This window comes from Oxyura jamaicensis, chromosome 1, assembly GCF_011077185.1.
Source record: "Oxyura jamaicensis isolate SHBP4307 breed ruddy duck chromosome 1, BPBGC_Ojam_1.0, whole genome shotgun sequence".
Taxonomy (NCBI): Eukaryota; Metazoa; Chordata; class Aves; order Anseriformes; family Anatidae; genus Oxyura; species Oxyura jamaicensis.
Genome location: NC_048893.1, coordinates 112688062 through 112707911, shown reverse-complemented (window position 1 = coordinate 112707911; position 19850 = coordinate 112688062). Strand labels below are relative to the sequence as shown.

Below are 19850 nucleotides of genomic sequence, written 5' to 3'. Positions count from 1 at the left end.
TCCAGCCCCCCCCCCCCCCCCCAAACCCTTGGCCCGGTTTCCCCCCCCCCCGGGGGGGGCCCGTAACGGCCCGGGGGCCCGCGTGACCCGGGGGGGGGGGGGGGCGGGGGGGGGGGGGGGGGGGGGGGAGGGAATCCCCCCGCCGCCATCCCCGTCCCCGCCGCCGTGCCCGTGCCCGGCCGCGCCGCGTCGCCTCGCCCCCCGCTCCGGCGGCGGCCAATGGGAGCGCGGCGCACGTGACGAGCGCTCCCCGCGATGACCTCATCCCTGGTGTGGGATGACGTCAAATTCAAGATGGATGGAATCACGGCGGCGGCGGCGGCGGCGGCAGCGCGCGCGGGCGAGCCGTGAGCGGGGCCGCCGCGGGGGGCGAGCCGGGGGGGGCGGCGGAGCGGGTGAGTAACGGCCGCGTCTCGCGCCCCCCGGCCCTCAGGGGGGCTTCGCCCGCGCCGCTCGGCTGCTCCCCCCCCTCCCCACACACACACACACGCACACACGGTGTACCAGAGGCGTCTTTTCCTGACGTAACTCTGAGGTGGTTTTTTGTATTTATTTATTTAATTTTTTTTTTCTTCCTTTCCCCTCCTCTCTTCTCCTTCCCCTTCCACCCAGCGGGCCCCGGAGCGCGCCTGCGCCGGTTACGAAACCCGTCGCCCTCTCCCTCGCGCACGCACCCGCCACATAGACCCGCCGCTCTTCCCCCCCTCCGGCCCCCCCCCCCCCCCCCCCGCCCTCCGCTGCGCGCATGCGCCGCGCCCGCTCTCCTCCCCCTCCCTCCGCCCCCACGGCGGGCGAAGCGCGGAACCGCGCCTGCGCGGAGGGAGCGCGCGCGTCCCCGAGAAGGGAGGGCGCGCGCCTGCGCTCGGCGGCGGGAAGCCCCGCCCCTCCCCTGCGCGTGGCCGCGCCTGAGGGGGCGGTTGGCGGCCCCCGGGGGGCGGTTGGAGGCCCCGTGAGGAGGCGTGAAGGGGAGGCGGGGTGGAGGGCGGGCGGGGGGCGGCCCCGCGGCGTTCCTGCGGCACAGCTACCGCACGCAGGTGTTAAACCAGGCGGGTGTCGCTCGCCTCAGCTCTCTCTGGTCACAGTGTGCCCTGAGGAGGGAGAAGTGCCGTGTAGTGGAAAAGCGCCCGTGCTGCCCGCCGGTGGAATTACCAAAAGCTGTCCGCGATCTACCCCCCTTAGAGCTGTCAGAGTTCTCCTTCAACGCTCCTCGAATTTCAAGTCCAAACTCTCTTAGGTACCCAGCCGAGATGTGGCTCACACAAAATATCAGAAACACTTCGTCTAACGCAGTCGTTTTCATGAGGCAGGAGCTCACCACATACTGAGCAAGTGCTTCTCAAAAATTAAATGACATTTGTTTAAAAACTATTCAGTTTTTGCTGTTGGAATTGCAGTAGAACTAATAGTTAGGCTGTAGGTAAAAGATTATGTTGGATCACGTAATCTCATTTTTTTTCAAGTACGGCAAAGATCTTGTAGTTAATAGTTAAGATACCATGAATATTCTTATCCTTAGAACAATGGCAACACAGAAACACAGTTTCATTTGAAATGCGTTTTTATACAACCAATTTTTAATATCAAACTGGGAGTAGTAAGTCCGTTTCACAGGTAAAGCGGGTACTGCTCTATATTTGTATTGCCTGAGCACTGCCAATTATAGTTCTCCTGACTTTGCTCAAACTGACAAACCGACTGCCTTGACTAAAATTTTCCACCAGCCTTATGCTGTTGTTCTTGGGGGGAAAGTTTTGAGCAAACCGTAGCAACTGTCTTTATAAAAACTGTTTGCAGAAAACAAATGATGTGGCCGGCTCTTGAGTGGATGAGGATCTCACATCCTTTTCTATGTGAAGCTTTTACGGCAGTCATGGTACAGGTTTGTCCTCTCAGAAGAACCTACCTATACAAATCCACCCAGTGTGGCTGGATCATGAGCACTGAAAGAATTTACACGCACACGTTCTCAGTAGGGACTTGCAGGGAGATGTCACAGATGACAGCCTGTGGGGTCCTCAGCTACCACAGCGTTTGTCAGAAGATGATTTATTGGGGGTTTCTCCAGCTGTGAGCTCTGCAGAGCCTGCTGGAGCCATGATCCCCCTGTGGATGAGAACTGAGTGGGTGACCGCATCTCATTTTCAGTGGTGGTCCTCCTCTGATTTGATCACATTCAGCATTGCCTGTGATCCAAGCTGGGATCAAAGTCATAATGGATGTGGTTTTAAACACCTACAGTAACTTACCCTTTAGTAGGTATTAGCAATTTAACTTGATGTGAAAAGCAGCAGTAGCTTGTAAGAAGTTCCAGGAGTCCTCTGTGTTGTACATTTAATTGTACGCAAAGACCACGAGGGAGACCACTTGCCCTCACTTTTCCTTCTGTGTAGATCACCAGAAGCTGGTTGTCCCTAAAACACACGGTGGTTTCTGAGCTCATCTTTTTTTATGTGTGTGTGAGGCCAGAGAATACTGACGCTCAGAAGATCACAGCACCAGCTGTTTGACTATCACAGTGATGGCCAGCTAAGCTTTCCTTAGGGTTTGAGTGGACACCGTTACGGAAAGCCGTGAGCTGTCATGGTGTGCTGAAGCTGTTTATTTTTGAACTTCAGCAGCTGTCAAGAAGTTACCATTAAAAACCTCAAGGAATTGCCATTTTTAGTTCTCAAGGTTCTGAAAGTTGTTCTGTCTGCTCAGTAGTGATAACTCTGGTCTATAAACAAGCGTGGCTTTACTGGGGAGAGGAAGGAGGAGCCGGGGAGAGGAAATGGGGCTGTAACCACCATATAGCTCGTACTGCGCTCAGAGGTGCTGTGCTGTGAGTCACACACTACTAATTGCAGCTGCTTCCAGTGCTCATTAAAAGAAATTCTCAGCTTTAGAGCAAGTGAACTGCTTCTCAGTGAACACTGCTACGTTGAATGGTCAGAGATCCTCAGAAAAAGGGGAAAAAAAAAGTCTTGAGGCTGCAAAATCCTTTGTTGTGAAGGGAAAGATTGGAATAAGCAGTACTTTAAAATAGATGTTCTGTGCAGAGGGGGTCTCTTTCCTCAAATATTTATACAGTAGATTCAATACTATTTAATATGCTGGGAACTTTTTTCCTTTATCAATATTATTTAAGACAGCAATTCTATTACATCTTTCATTTGGTAGTGAAATTAAACAACAACAAAAAAGCTGTTGCTCACCAGCTACTTCAAGTGTTACACTGTTCTAGAATAGTGCAGGTATATGTAATTAAGACAATAAAGAACTGAACAACTTTTCTACCTACCTAAACTCACTCTAACTCCCCCCCACACGCACTGTCAGCTCTAAAAAACTTGCATTCCATGAAAAGATAAAGCTTTAAAATCACTCAGTCCTGGTTGTCAACTTTTTTATTGTCTTCCCCTCTTTGCTATGCAAAATCTTCCATGCAATCTGTAATAAAAAGGCACCAAAAGTCCTTTTGCCCAAATAATTTCAAAAATAGTTATGTTGCAAAACTTGTCCTTTCTCAGTAATTCATCTACGATCAAATTCCTTTCTTTGGGAAAGGAAGAAGTATTTTTTTCCTTTTTCCTCAGAGCACCAGCCTCCTTGTCCATGGTTTATTGTACATCAGTGCTCAGCAGCGTGAGTAACCTCTGGGTTGTGATTCATTCTTCATTGTCCCCTCGCTAGGTTGTGGTTAGCTCAGGGCACCCCTTGCTCTGAGGTCAGCTCATGTCCCCATCACCCCTGCCTCTCATTTCTTTCCAGCACCGAGCCTGATGCCCCAAAGGCACTCGCGCACAGGCAGGCACCGAGCCTGATGCCCCAATAGATTGGGAGCCAGGGACGTAGCAGTAACACCCACCAGGTGTTACAACGAACGTGAGGGCTGCTTTGGCTCCAGCTGATTGACTTCCTGGTCTGAATATGTTTGTGAGCGTCTTCGGAGGGTTTTGCAGCAATAGTGTCCTTGTCCAGTAAACACGCCTCACAGAAATCCTTTTAAAGTTACTTAGGAAACAACAGGAGGAAAAGCAGCAGAATTACAGCGATTGCCAACCACCGTTTGCTGCAGCCAGGTCTGTCTGACCCAACCAAAAGGAATTTGTCTTGTGCCAGGACCTAACTCTGGGTGCAGCCCTTCAGCTATTGAGGTCAGCGGCCAAATTGCCCGCAAATTTAGCAAGAACAGGACCAGCTCCTTTCTTGTGAGTTCTTCAGGGGCGTAAAGCAAAGCTACAGTGTTCTTGGTCACTAATGCAAGTGGAGGAGTTGGTTTGCTTAATAAATGAATGAATAAAGCTGAGATGCCCAGCTCCAAGTGCACGTGGACTTGGAGCTGAAGATCTTCCACGTGCTTTTCGTGACCCTGTAAGTCTCCTGCTTGACTCATGTCCAATTGCTGTTGCCTTCCCTCTTACAGGATCATCCTGTGTTGCCTTCCCAGTATCTGGCCCGTAATTAGAGATGGCTGAGTAGACTTTTCTTTAGATCCCTCCAGGGGGTAGAAGACACCTGCACTCCCAAAATCCTGAAAGCTGGCGAGTTTTTAGGCTCAGCCCACATTCCAGCTTTTATATAAGTTCTGCGTGTTTCAAATTAAGTGTGTGACTTTTGCCCCACCTCCTTTATTCCTGTGCAAACCTTAGCATAAAAATTCTGTTGATAGGAAATCGTCTTACATGGGTATAATTCACTTCTCTTCCCATCCAAAATACACTATTCCTGTAAAAAAAACATCTTTATATTAATGCGAATATTCCCGTAATTAGGGTTTGTCATTTTAACTATGCCAGCAAAATGAAAAGCAGAACGTAAATACAATTTTACTGTGAATTGGGCCAGTTAAACACAACAAGAGCGGCTCATATATCAAGGCAGGTGACTGAAGGATTATCCAACTTGCTAAGCATTATCTCAGCATTGCCAATAAAATAATAAACTCAGACCGCAGCAGGCGTGCAGCCATACACGTCTGGTGTGCAGCTCCCCTCCAGTTCTGTGATTTCATGTGTCTGTTATCAGAAAAAATGAAATATTTCTGGGGATAATTCGTCAAGTGTTTAAATTGCACATTCTGCCACTGGGTCTCTGGGGCTTGTCCCATCGGAGATTGTAATGGCAATGTTACAAAACTCAGAAGAATGAAAACCGAAGACTTCCTTAGGGAAAGGGATTTTAGAACTTCTTAGTCTCTTGATTTTTATTACAGCAATTTGGATGTTGACTCACACACCTTTCGGTCTGTGTATTGAGGCCAGGACAAATATTTTATCAAACCACTTTTAAAGTGTTTTAATCTTCACGAACTCTTCCAAGAAGGACGAGAGAAGCTGTCAGGCAGCGCACGTTCCTGCCCTCTCCCTTACATCCAGTAGCTGTGCAGTCCCCCAGTGAGCTGGGTCAGTTTTCTGGTCCGATGGCGAGCTCGTCCTTCCTTGCAGGGGGAGGAGGCACGCACTGATCCTTGCCCGAGCAATCCCCGATGAGGCAGGACTGAGAATGAGGTGAAATCACAGCCTTTGCTGCTTGCTCCTGAACAGGGATGTGAAGGGCAAGCGGAGCTTGGTGGTGGTGGTCTGGGATTTTGTAGTGTGCTGCAAGTCAGGAGGAGCTGTTCTGAGTGTCAGTTGGCAAAACTGCGGGTATGGTCTGGACGTGGAAAATGGTTTCTAATTTCTAATAGAATGTCTAGTCTGCGTCAGGATAACTGCTGGTTACCTCTCTGTGGTGGAGGGCAAAAGAGACAGCATGATGTTAGAGAATTTCTTCTTTTCCTGTCCTTAAATTTCTGCTTCTGTATGCCCGTGGGTTAAATAGTTAGGAATTAATGTAGCAATGTCACACGTTAACAAATACTTTACTTATCTGACTTTATGCCCATCTGCATACCAGTAAGTCTCTCCTGCTGCTGACCTACTGGAAATGAAATCTATTTGTCATCCTGGAGAAAGTTTTCGATGTTGTCTGCAGTGAAAAACACAGCGATAGCAGCTGAAATCACATTTTGTAAAACCCAGAAAGACAAAATCCCCAAACCTTCGGCAGGAGAGCACTCAAATATGTAGTTAGAAGAAGATGCTAGAAGTTCAAACAACCTTGCTCTGCAGGTTCAAAGCTTCTAGTTCTGCGTCTGAAGAAAGGCATTTGATAAGCTGCGGTCAAGTTCAAATAATAAAATCCAGCACAGGATGCTTGAACAGAAGTTTAAGCAGTGTAGGTTACTTCTGCATCTGGACTCTTGATGGAGAAGGAGACTTTTTCCCCTGGTGTCTGAAACAGCATGTGGACAACCAGAGCCAGCAAAGCCTCTGCAGAGCACTTACAACTGAGCTCTTACAACGTGCCTGTGCTCACCTGGGAACCGCAGGCAGCCCCTGGTATTTCTCAGCTGGGTCCCACAGTCCGTGCTCCTCTGGGTTTTGGTGTGTTCCCCAGCACCACGGTCCGTTTCCCTGTTAAAACCACCGTTAACCCTGCCTTGTTGCCTGTCTCCTCTGTGTGCACTCCTTCCTCTTCCCTTGCATTTTCTGGTTCTGCCTGCAGTTTCTCTCAGCCCTGGCGCCTCCTTGCTGCAGCCGTGCATCTCCTTACGTGTTTCAGAGCACAGTCTTTTCCCACTGCCACCCCCAACATGCTATTAACATAGCTTTAGCTGACAGCTACGTGGTTATAATGGATGTCAGCAGGCAACATCGACATCTTATTTTAGTCGCTTATGTATATGCAAGTGTAAGCTGTTATGTTTAAGTTTCCCACAAGTCTGCCTGGTTCTCTTTGTAAAGTTTCAGCACTGGTGACTTCTTTGCTTCTGAAGGTGGTGTTTCAGATCGGCGAGGCTGATTGAGCGACTCGCTGACAAAGAATGAGTAGTTTCATGGCTTCTCTTGCAGCAGCTCTGAGGCGCCTGACCTCTCGGTGAGCTGATTAATCTTCTAACCTTATAAATGAGCAGGCATATAAAAGGCTGGGTTGATTTTTTTTGCTTTTTCCTGCTTCATTTTAGGGAGCTGAATCAACTTACTTGGAGGTCAAATGAGCAGCAGAGCTGGGAAAAGGAAGAGGAGGGTACCAGAGGGCTGGGAGCAGGAGGCAGGAGCGTAAGGGACAGAGGAACAGAAGGAGATCTAACACTGTGAAGGCAGGTAGCTACTGAAGATAATGAACTGCTGAGCCAAAGAGAAAGCTTTTTCATGCTTTACTTGTGAAGAGCTTTCATGAGTAGAGCCTTCCTTTTTGCAGAAAGTCATTTTGAAATAGTAGAGGTGTCTTTTTCTGTCCTTGTTCAATATATATATATATAATAATAATAATCTGGCCAAACGTGGAGCTTCAGTCTCTGAAGCCTGCTATCAGTAAGGGGCTGTTGAAGACTGACAGCACAGTTTCTTCCCAACCTCTCAAAGGAAGGCTGCAGACACTCTTGCTGCACTTACCTCTGCTGGACCTGGAGTCTCATTGTCACTGTTCCTCCTGAGGACCCGCAGGTGCTGTACCACATAGCACCTAAACACAGACAGTGGGAGATCTTCTGATGTGCTCCGTTTCCTTGATGTCACCCCAACATCAGGGAAGAAAATAGGAAAGATCTTTGTTTCCAGTCAGTAGTGAAGATGGCTGGGAAAAATGGCTGGAGAGAGTAGAAGCTGATTATCTGGAGGCTGACAGGAAAGGGCTTAGGCAAAATAATCTTCAGCTGAGGAATTATAATTCCTCATAAACCTGGAATCAGATCTAGAGGCTGGCATAGTTCTGTTATCTGCACAATGCTAGGCATGCCGTTTGTATCGGGGTTGAGTGCCAGCAGCCTTACATCAGCTTTAGTGGCAAATTGTTGTAAGGAGTTCTTGTCTTCCTAGAGCTGGTGCACTGCCACAGTTTGCTGCCTCTTCAGTTATGCCAGAGCAATTATTTCTGAGGTTGTGCTTTGCTGTGAGAACTGACCAGCATTTGAAAAGAAATATTTGTTTTCTATTTATTGCCTAACCTGCTCTGTGATACAGGCTGGCAAATATTTATACTAGTGTGGTGATTTTACCCAGCTGGGAAGCTGAACACCACCACGGCTGGTCTCTCAGTCCCGCTCCTCAAAGGAAAAGGGGGAGAAAATATGATGGAAAGGGCTCAAGGGTCGAGATAAGGACAGGGAGATCCCTCAACAATTATTGTCGCAGGCAAAACAGACTCAGCATAGGGAGATTACTGTAATTTATTGCCTATCACTAGCAGACTAGAATATTGAGAAACTAAAAGCAAATTAAAAACACCTTCCCCCCATCCACCCTCTTCTATGTCCTCCCCCTGAGTGGCACAGGGGAACGGGGAATGGTGGCTGCGGTCAGTCCCTGACGCTTGGTCTCCGCTGCTCCCTCACGGTCCCTCCCTGCCCCTGCTCCCCGTGGGGTCCCTCCCACGGATGCCGTCCTTCCCCAGCTGAGCCTGCGGGGGCTGCCCACAGGCAGCAGCTCTTCAAGCACTGCTCCCCCAAGGCTCCGTACCACGGGGTCCATCCCCCAGGAGCAAACTGCTCCAGCACGGGTCCCCCACGGGCGGCAGCTCCCCCCAGACCCCTGCTCCTGCGTGGGCTCCTCTCCATGGGCTGCAGCTCCGGCCCGGGGCCTGCTCCTGCGGGGGCTCTCCATGGGCCGCAGCCTCCTCCAGGCCACATCCACCTGCTCCCCGTGGGCTCCTCCACGGGCTGCAGCGTGGAGATCTGCTCCGTGTGGGACCCATGGGCTGCAGGGGGACAGCCTGCTCCACCAGGGGCCTCTCCACAGCCCGCAGGGGAACTGCTGCTGCCTGCCTGGAGCACCTCATGCCCTCCTGCTGCACTGACCTGGGGGGCTGCAGGGCTGGTTCCCTCACATGTTCTCACCCCTCTCCCAGCTGCTGTTGCATGGTGTTTTTCCCTTCCTTAACTCTGCTCTCCCAGAGGCCCACCCAGTATCACCTCCTGGCTCAGCTCTGGCCAGCAGTGGGTCCCTTTTGGAGCCAGCTGGTGCTGGCTCTGCTCTGACATGGGGCAGCTGCTGGGCTTTGCTCACTGAGGCACCCCTGCAGCCCCCTGCTACCAAAACCTTGCCCTGTAAACCCAAGACAACTAGCACAGCTGTGGGAGTTGTGAACTGTGGTGAGCAGATAGGATGAAACAAAGAGAGCATGAATGTTTTGGATAAACTTTATTACTGAAAAGTGTTCATGCAGTGAAATTTTAATACAGTGTACATTTACACTAGTAATCTGTGTGGTTTTTTTTTTTTTTTGGTTTATTTTTAAATCTGTCTTAAGGCTTTCTGGTGGTCTGTGTAAATGTGTTGAAATGGTTCTGCATGACCAGTTCTGGTTTTGTTTTTTAATGCATCATATAACTTGTTTTATTTCTGACTGTTGCATTTAAAGGCTGTTAAGCTGAAAGTCAAGCACTTGAATTGGGAAAGTCCGGGATTAAAGCTGCCTTTGCAGGATTAATTTGGTCCCTTGCTAGTTGTAGACATTGCAGCCTTGGTTACTATTAAAGTGACAGAGTTACATTACGCCAGAGCTCTGCCTCCTTCAGTGCACAGAAGCTGTGCTTTGAGAATGAAACGGAGGAGTGTACTAGCATGATTATCTCTGTCATGTGTAATGTGATAAATTGAAGGTGTTCTATGAATGAAAGGGAGAATGCAGAAAGAAAAATGGGGGACTGTTGGATTCTGCTTGAGATGTGTCAATTTTACACCCATCTGTACTAACAGCATTACTGTGTTACGATGAACAAATGAACACATGGTAATTGCACATTTATTTTGCAAATGTCTTACAGAAGACACAGGGCCTGGGTAAAGCAGATTAAAATAAAAGATCTGAAAATATTTCAAAACACTTGACTGTCTCCTTCCCAGATCATCCTTAAAGTATGGGTTGAGCAGCTACTTCCAGCGTGTGTCTCTACAGCGATGCTTTTCGTTCAGGTTTCCTTCCTAAATACATCACGGATTTATCTGCATACACCTTGCTGCAGCTTGCATCACTGATAAATCACTTGAGCATGTAAACTGAGTTTCTTTCAAATGAAACTAAAGGAAAAGATGCATTCCTGGAGCACACGTCCTAATAACACTGCAAGTGTTAATGAGTGCACAGACCTGGAGACTGGACAGTCAGACCTCAGCACTTCAAATGGCAGAGGTGTCCCAAAAGCAGCTCACACCCCAGACAGTACTTTTACATAAAACATAGAAAGCAGAACAAAACAGATGGGTTTCTCACATTCATAGAAGCCTAACAGTTCTGCTTTTTTAGAGGGAGGTGTGGGGGAATTAAGGATAAGTGACTGTGTATGAAGCAATGCCGCAAGGCACTGAAACTCTCAGTTAAGAGATCTGGTGAGGAAACAGAATGCTGCTGCTGCTATTGCCGTAATGCTGTTACTTCTTCCGGTACTCTCAGATGTACAAGGGTAGCTCAGTCCTGCGGTATGACCAGTGCTCTGAGACACTGCATCCCACACCCTTGAAGTCATCTCAGTAATACCAGTTTAGACTTTGATCACCTCGTCTTTCTAGACACTGGTTGTAAGATTTCCCACTCCCACTTATGAATTACAGGGTTATGATTTCTTATTTTTTGATAACTTTTTTTTTAGCTTTGTAAGTTGATGACCAGTGAAACCTTTGTGTTATAGTAGCATACACCATATATAAAATCTTAAAAATAGTTTCTTAAATCAGCTGCAAAAAGAATAGAATTGCTTTTAACAGACACATTGTTCTACAGACACTTGTCTGTTTAACAGACGCTTGTTCTACATCACCACAGAGGAAGGTAGTGTAAAATTCATACTTCAAAGTTAACAGAATTATAAGAGTAACTTATAAGTAACATCTGGGGTAACTGTTCCTCAAGTGTATGGGTTGTGGGCAGAAACTGCTTTTATGCTAATAAATAAGATGGGGTGCTCAGTTCACTGATGATTTTTAAGCTAAAACAGCTGCGATACTTCAAGTAAAATCATGAAATTTCCAAGAAACCAAATCGTGACAAAGTACTTATAAGAAGTGATACATACATCATAGCTAGAAGGGTATGTTAATAACACTCACTAAATGTAAGCAAACATGATGAATTAACGTAGATTACAGACAATAATCCTGCTTCTGTCTCCCTCCCCAATATTAGCGTCCTTCCCATCCTATTAAAAACAACAACAAAAAACCTTTAATTTGCTCAGTCAGCAGGAGACTGTCAGGGTTGCTTAACTTTAGAAGGTGACTTGGCATAATTAAGTATCTGTCCTCATTTCAGCTGGGACAGAGTTATTTTTTTTCATAGCTGCAAGAACAGTGCCATGTTTTGGACTTAAAATGAAAATAGGGGCGATAACATGCCGATGTTTTAGCTGTAGCAGAGCAGTGCTTGCACAGAGCCAAGGACTTTTCAGCTCCTCGTGCTGCCCTGCCAGTGAGGAGGCTGGGGGTGCACCAGGAGCTAGGGGGGACACAGCCAGGACAGGTGACCCAGGCTAGCCAGAGGGATGTCCCACACCACAGGCGTCGTGCTCAGCAATAAAGCCAGGGTGTTGGCCAAGGCAGGGCAGGCTGCTGCTGGCCGGGGACTGGCTGGGCATCGGCTGGCTTGTGCTGAGTCGTGGTGTTGTGCATCACATGCTTTTTGCCTTTCTTTTGTTCTTCCATTCTTCTGTTGGTCCATTCTTCCTTTTGTTCTTCAGTTTGTTCTTTCCCTCTTTCGTTCTTTCCTCCTTTTGTTCATTCGTTTATTCTTACTAAACTGTCTCAGCCCACAAGTTCTTGCACTTTTACTTTTTTTCGGTTCTCCTCCACCTCTCTGCGGGGGAGTGAGCGAGTGTCTGAGGTACCTAGCTGCCTGCTGGGTTAAACCACAACAGTGTCTGATTCAGAAGTTCATCGCTGCAATTGCCAAGGTAGATCTTCATAAAGATAAAGCTGAGAAAAAGTTGATCAAGTGAAACAATTAAATGGCATTTCTTCATGTGGACGGCTATACTGCAGGTAGAGAATACAGCCCCATCACACCCCTCTAATTAGGTAAATGTAATAATCTGTGTAAGATCATTGCACTATCAACTATTAGGGTATGTTTGAAAGTGCTCTTTAACATGAGTTGGTTATTCCTGTGCCTGTGCATCTGCTGGGGCTAACAATATTAATTCCCATACCTGTCCTCCAAACTAGCTGTTTTCTTCAGCAGTATTGAAGGCCTTTTAGCCTGTTTATGAAGAGCAGCAAGATTTAGGCGTGCTTACATGATCTCTAAGAACTGTTTCCATAAAGCAACCTGCAACTTTTTTCTTGTTGTTCTCTTTCAGAAACAGCCAAATCATGGAGGGGCTCTTGCATTACATAAATCCGGCACATGCCATTTCACTTCTGAGCGCACTGAACGAGGAGCGTCTAAAGGGACAGCTGTGTGATGTTGTTCTTATAGTAGGGGACCAGAAATTTCGAGCTCATAAAAATGTTCTGGCTGCCAGCAGTGAGTACTTCCAGACTCTGTTCACGAATAAGGAGAATGAGTCTCAGTCGGTGTTTCAGCTCGACTTTTGTGAACCAGATGCTTTTGATAACGTGTTAAACTACATTTATTCCTCATCCTTGTTCATTGAGAAAGGCAGTCTCGCAGCTGTGCAAGAACTGGGCTACAGCCTTGGCATATCCTTTCTTACAAACATTGTTTCAAAGAGCCCTCAAGCTCCTTTTCCAGCGTGCCCCATTAAGAAGATCCTGTATCAAGACGAAGAGGAAAGCAGTTCTCAGAAGAGAAGTGTCATTGTCTGTCAGAACAGAAGTGAAGCACAAGGGAAGAGTATAAATCAAACACAACATGATTTAAGCCATACTTCTAAACCTTCACCCTCTGTTGCTGTCAAAACTAGCATTAGACCACAAGCAGCAAAACCGACCGAAACCCTTCACAATTTATCACTGACTGAAAGGAGATGGCTGAAAGACAACCCTGTGAGCTATACCAAGCTTCATGAAACTTCTGGGACTGTAGAGGATCAGAGCAGATGTGGTTTGGTGAAAAGGAACACAGTACTGCCTCAAAAGCCCTTAGCAGAGAAAGAAATTGCAAGCGATGAACCTGGAAGCAGTGGCCAGCTTTTGAGAGGAAAGGCTGCAGAGATGTCATTAAAGAGGCCGCGTCCACCAGTCTTATCGCTGCGGGGCTCATCAGAATCTACGTTCTTGTTGCGAGAGGCAGGAAAAGGAAATGGTCAAGGTGAAGATAGGAATTTGCTATACTACTCAAAGTTAGGACTAGTAATCCCGTCTAGTGGATCTGGTCCTGAAAACCAAAGTATTGACCGAAGTGGGCCACTTGTAAAAAGTCTCCTTCGAAGGTCACTGTCCATGGACAGTCAGGTTCCTATTTATTCACCTTCTGTTGACCTAAAACCTTCACCGGTATCATCCTCCTCCTCACCAGGAACTAACGATTCCCAGAAGACATTTAATATTGCATCTCAGAAGTCGTGTTTGAAGGAGTCATCAGAGAAGTTAGTCTTAGATGAAAAGCCACAGGTAATGCACCCACATCGCCTTAGGTCCTTCAGTGCCTCTCAGTCAACCGATAGGGAGGTTGCTTCCCCTCTCACAGAGGTGCGAATAAAAACTGAACCTAGCAGTCCACTTTCAGATCCTTCCGAAATAATTAGAGTAACGGTGGGCGATGCATCAGTGTCTACAAATAAAGACTTTACTTTCAAAACTGAGGATGATCATAAGGAGCCAAGTAGACTTCCAGCAAAGAGGAGATTTCAAGCGGATAGAAGGCTGCCGTTTAAGAAACTGAAGGTGAATGAGCAAGGTTCTCCTGAGTCAGAAGAAAACTTCGAGGAAGGCTCGAGCCCGACGCACCTTGATGCTGATTTTGCTGATTCCGATGTCAGTAAGGACGAATACAGTGAGATGGAAGAAGCAAGACCAAATAAAAAATTTAAATGCAAGCACTGCCTTAAAATTTTCAGATCAACAGCGGGTCTTCACCGTCACGTTAACATGTATCATAATCCAGAGAAGCCCTATGCTTGTGACATATGCCACAAGAGATTTCACACCAATTTCAAAGTGTGGACGCACTGCCAGACACAGCATGGAATCGTGAAGAATCCCTCGCCAGCTTCCAGCTCGCATGCTGTTTTGGATGAAAAATTCCAAAGAAAACTGATCGATATAGTGAGAGAGAGAGAAATTAAGAAAGCTCTAATAGTTAAACTAAGACGTGGCAAGCAAGGTTTTCAGGGACAGTCCGCTTCACAAGCACAACAAGTCATCAAAAGGAATTTAAGATCGAGAACCAAAGGAGCCTATATTTGTGTCTACTGTGGGAAGGCTTACCGTTTCCTCTCTCAATTCAAGCAGCACATAAAAATGCACCCAGGGGAAAAACCTATTGGAGGAAATAAGGCTCCCAAGCAGAAAGACCACATTCACATTGAAAGTCCGGTGGAAAACAAAGAAGTTTATCAGTGCCGTCTCTGTAATGCTAAGCTGTCTTCGCTTATCGAGCAGGGGAATCATGAGCGACTCTGTAGAAACGCTACCGTCTGTCCTTACTGCAGCCTTAGATTTTCTTCTCCAGAGCTGAAGCACGAGCACGAAAGCAAGTGTGAATACAAGAAGCTCACTTGTCTCGAGTGCATGCGCACCTTTAAGTCGTCCTTCAGTATTTGGCGTCATCAAGTGGAAGTCCACAATCAGAACACCATGGCTCCCTCAGAGAACTTTTCTTTACCTATCCTGGATCACAATGGAGAAATAACGAGCTCGTCGAGATTGCCTCCCCAGCCAGAGTCCAATAAAGTGAACAATTTTACTGCAAAGGAGGATGGAGTATTCAGTGACTCGTCAGAACAGATCAACTTTGACTCTGAAGACTCCTCCTGCCTGCCTGAAGACTTAAGTGTTTCCAAGCAGTTTAAAATCCAAATCAAGGAGGAGCCTGCAGACGACGTAGAGGAAGAGGTCACTGAAGCGAGCAGAGAACCGAAGGAGGTGGTCTCCAACAAAGACGCCGGCCTGTGGCCCTGTGAGAAGTGCGGTAAGATTTTCACGGTGCGCAAGCAGCTGGAGCGTCACCAAGAGCTCCTGTGCTCCGTGAAGCCGTTCATTTGCCACGTGTGCAACAAGGCCTTCCGAACCAATTTCCGGCTATGGAGTCACTTCCAGTCCCATATGTCCCAGGCTACAGAGGAGTCCTCGAATAAGGAGCCTGAGATGTGCCCACCCGCTAATTCCCCGTCACCGCCACCTTTACCTCCGCCCCCCCCGCTGCCCAAAATCCAGCCTTTGGAGCCCGACAGTCCGACAGGCTTGTCTGAAAGCTCCGCTACTACTGAAAAGTTATTTGTCCCGCAGGAGTCAGACACGCTCTTCTATCATGCTCCACCGCTCTCGGCAATCACGTTCAAAAGACAATACATGTGTAAACTCTGTCACAGGACTTTCAAGACAGCTTTTAGTCTTTGGAGCCATGAACAGACACACAATTAGCTTTAACAGATACCTTAAAGAGCTGGCTCAGTGGAGGCTATTTTCAGGATCTCGGACGTGCGCCATATAAACCAGAAAACGAAGAGGATCAAAGCAACGACGACAGGAGATTGGGAATTTGTGATGCTGCTTGGATTTGAAGATAAAGGTAAACTAACTTCGTTAGCAGATAGCAAGCCGAGTAATTTAAAGTACTGTGGTCTGGGATCTAATAGCAACAGAATAATTTTGATTTCATTTAACACTGAAATGCGATCGCATCTGGATTGTATGCATGGATCTTCATCCTGTGATGTTGGTGTGCGCGTGTGTATTATATATAAAGTTATATATTAAATGAAAGAGCAACAACAATGTGGATTCTAACTGTGAGTTTATAGTAGTGAAATACTGTAACCAACTTCACTGATTTTATTTTATTTTTTCGTTTTTTCTTTTAAAGAAACCGACACACAAGCTCCGTATAAATAGCCGCCATGCACTTGCAGTTAGGGAGGAAATGGGTGGAGTGTCTTGCTGTATTGACTTAGGTCTTAGAGATCTTTAGCAATAACAAATAAACCTCAAGTTTCAGTAATCCTGGTATTATTGGATATGAATGTTTGATATTTTAAGGGAAGATAGAATTGTTTGTTATTATATGGAACTTGTACAAATTAAAATAGAATCTAAAGGCAGCAATATTATTACTGAGATTTTATATAAAAACAGCAGCAAGCCTGCTTTCAGCCATTTAATTATAAGTTTCTAAGAAAAATTGGGGGAGGAGGGGAGTACATCGCTTTATATAATGTCCCAAAGAATAATTTACTATAGATGTTTCGGTAGCTAAAGTTGTATTAACAACCATCATAACACAAATGGTACTGTTTATGACATGAAGTAGGATTGAATAGATGTCAGACAAGTTTCAAAATTTTGTTTCCACTGTTTGTACAACTGTTTGTAATTCTAACTACAAAGGAATGTATAACTATTAAATCAAAACAGAGCTTGTTAAGGGATAGAAGAATAGCTGTGTTCCTACACACAGTAATAAGCCTAGCCATGAGTACAAAGATATGTTTTAACAAAAACGAAAAATGTAAATATTTATATAGACACCTGTATAAATGAAGAAGTATGTATTTGAGATTCGTATTAAGCGTACATATCCAGCTCAAAGCAGAGGAGAAGACATCACACTACAATCACTGTATTTTAGGAGTACAATGCGTAGAATATTTCTTTCTGCCGCTTTCTATCATTTGTGGTACTGTGTTGCAGTTTTCTAATTTGTTAAAAGTCATGGGTGTAATGGGCTGCAGGTATTTCGTGTGGCTCCATTATTTTACCACAAATCACAACTGGAGCATTTAGCATAAGCAGGATCGTAGAAGCTATAGCACGGGTCCAAAATTACTCTGCAAGTAAAGGAAATACTTACCCAGAAGTAGTGGTAAATTAACAGAAGATTTTCCACTAGAATTTAAACTGAATGGAGTGGCGCTGGATTAAAGTGAGCAGCAAGGATGTAGGAGACTCAGACAGTGTTTATGGCCCTGACCGACGACCCCGGGAGGCTGGGAGATGGGGACCGCACTGCACACTACCTAGCCAGAGCCCAGCCCGTGTCCACGGAGAGCAGCAGGAGTTCGGTGCCGATGTCACTGGGAGCAGCAGCGAGGCTTTAATCCTCTCTGGTTCTAATCACGCGTTTGTTTCAGCATCCCAAACTCAAAACGAATTGCACACTGATCCCAGGATCTGAGGATAAACATCCTCAGTTAGGCACGCACAGGGAGAGGATTTTTCTCCCAAGTGTGCCACTGTTAGTTTTTTTCCTAATGGAATTTTGTAGTGTTTTTCCTGCAATTTAAGCTTAAAAGTGTTGGCTCAGTATGGACCACTGACTTTGTTCAGCTACCAAAAAAAGGTAATGCTATTTTCAAGCCTCTTTCATTTTTTGATGAAAATCTAAAATTGTCACTATACATGTTAGTAGTAACATTTTATCCTTTTTGTTTGCTTCCAAGCAAACTGCACTTGAATGTGGTTATGTTAACCTGTTAGAATATCAAATTCTTTACATGAAATTGCAATTAAAACAAGATTCTTACATACTCGTTAGGTGGAATAAAAAATGTCACTATCAAATAAGACTAAATTTCCTTCTCACAAGAAAAAAAATAAATAAAACACTTAATACACTTAACCTGGTTTAACAAAATGAGAAAGACATGAAAACTTGCTAAATGCGCTTTAAATGTATTTAAGAAGTCTGTGCATAGAAAATATAAACATGTCAACTGGTACCTAAGTTTTCACCAATGATTCTTCTTCACATAAACTTATGATAGTTTATATCCAACATTTTAAAAATCAGTGTGCTTTTTAAAGGAAAGTGGCAACTAGTTCATCAACGTTACCTTCCAACTGGGATTCTGCTGTATGGTATGATGATAAATACAACACATTTAAAATCAAAAGCTCATACAACGTCTTTCAAGAAACCTTGACCTTCTTCCTAGTACACTATGTATTGTATTTAACAAACAAACAAAAATATTTCTGGTCTAAATAGCCTCCTTCTAAGCTTTTCTGCAGAATTTTTTAAGTTTTGTTTTTAACTTTGAGCGTGTTCTGTGTTTTGTTTTTTTAAATTCGATTCCTGCTTAGTAAAGGAATTCAGGATCTCTGAAGTTTAAATATGAGATGTTTATATAGTAGTTCTGGTTTTCTATTAGCTTTTTATACAGTATCTTTAAAAGCCCTTGATAGAAGTGTTTATTTTGGAGGATACGGAATAAATATGCTTCCACTTATATAACTTTAATATATGTTTTAAAAGTTAAATTATGGAAAAAAATGTTAGTTGCTTGTTTATAAATAAAGGTCTTCTGAAGAGTGTCTAGCTTGGCCACAGCCAAAATAAAAGGCAAATTTATTGACAAAAAACCTGTCCTCATCATATTTTGTTTTATTTTGTAACTGTGTACTGAAGTGATGCAAAGTTAGAGCTCTTGTTAAATACAAAAACTTTTTTTCTTCTTAAAATTTGTGACAGGAATGTGCAGATGTTTTAATATATAGATTAGAATCTTTAATTTTTTCTTTTGGGGTTATTTTTATAATCTATCCAATAAATCTCAGAGAACTAAACTGCTTCAGTGGAAGTCCAGTGAAAACTTCCATTGCATTTAAGAGGAGCAGGGTTGAGCCATGAAACGTATTTTGTTTTGGGACTTCTCTTCCTTTCAGGCACTGTGTTGGCAAAGGTCTAAGCATATGGTTAAGTTCCATGGAGATGAATCTTAAATGTTTTTTAAAATACATGCTTAAGTTTTTTGATATTTTGGGACCATGATCACCCACTGAAAGTGAGAAATGGCAAAAAAAAAATGCATATGGATTTATTAAGTCCTAGAACCAAAAGTTAAAATGAATTTTCCTCTACATAAAACTGCGTGCACACCTAAAGTTTCTGCAGTTTTACAAAAACAAAGGACATCAACCAGTAATAATTTACGTGGACTTCTGTAAGGCTTTCGGTATGATCCCCCACAACATTCTTGCCACCTAGTTGAAGGGATATGGGTTTGATGGATGGAGTGCTAGATGGAGAGAGAATTGGCTGGAGGGCCACATCCAAAGAGTTTCAGTCAACAGCTCCATGTCCAAGTGTAAACACAAGGGGTGTCCCTCAGGGGTCTGTGCTGGGACCAATACTATTAAATATCTTAATCAGTGACATGGGCAGTGGGATTAAGTTTGAGGATGACACGAAGCTACTCAGTTTGTGCACTGATAGACCAGAGGGAAGGGATGCCATCCAGAGGGACCTGGGCAGGCTTGAGGCGTGCGCCCCCTCATGAAGTTCAGCAAGGCCAAGAGCGAGGACTGGGTGAGGAATGGACTGAGAGCAGCCCTGCAGATGACTTGGGGATACTGGTGTATGAAAAACTGGATTTGAGCCAGCAATGTGTGCTTGCAGCCCAGAAAGCCAACTGTATCCTGGGTTGCATCAAAAGCAATGTGGCCAGCAGGGTGAGGGAGGTCATTCTGCCCCTCTGTTCTGCTCTTGTGAGACCCCACCTGGAGCATTGCGTTCAGCTCTGGGGCACCCAGCACAAGAAGGATGTGGAATTATTCAAAAGAGTCCAGAGGAGGGCCACAAAGATGCTCAGAGGGCTGGAGCACCTCTCCTGTGGAGACAGGCTGAGGGAGCTGGGCTGTTCAGCCTGGAGAAGAGAAGGCTCCAGGGAGACCTTACAGCGGCCTGCCAGTGCCTAAGGGGGGCCTGCAGGAAAGCTGGGGAGGGACTCTGTGTCAGGGAGCGGAGTGACAAGAGGGAAAGGTTTTAAACTGAAAGAG

The 19850-nt window shown here is 45.5% G+C and overlaps 1 protein-coding gene across 1 annotated transcript; it reads left to right on the top strand.

The window, feature by feature from the left end:
* Positions 1–164: 164 nt before the first annotated feature.
* On the top strand, positions 165–18434 carry ZBTB21 (zinc finger and BTB domain containing 21). Its single transcript, XM_035315866.1, has 2 exons — positions 165–395; positions 12311–18434. The coding sequence occupies exon 2, from the start codon at positions 12324–12326 to the stop codon at positions 15495–15497; it is 3174 nt and encodes a 1057-aa protein (XP_035171757.1). The 5' UTR covers positions 165–395; positions 12311–12323; the 3' UTR covers positions 15498–18434.
* The last annotated feature ends 1416 nt before the right edge of the window (positions 18435–19850 follow it).

Bases quoted from the DNA above. Each gene is read 5' to 3' on its own strand.
- ZBTB21 (XM_035315866.1), top strand. From the start codon at position 12,324: ATGGAGGGGCTCTTGCATTACATAAATCCGGCACATGCCATTTCACTT.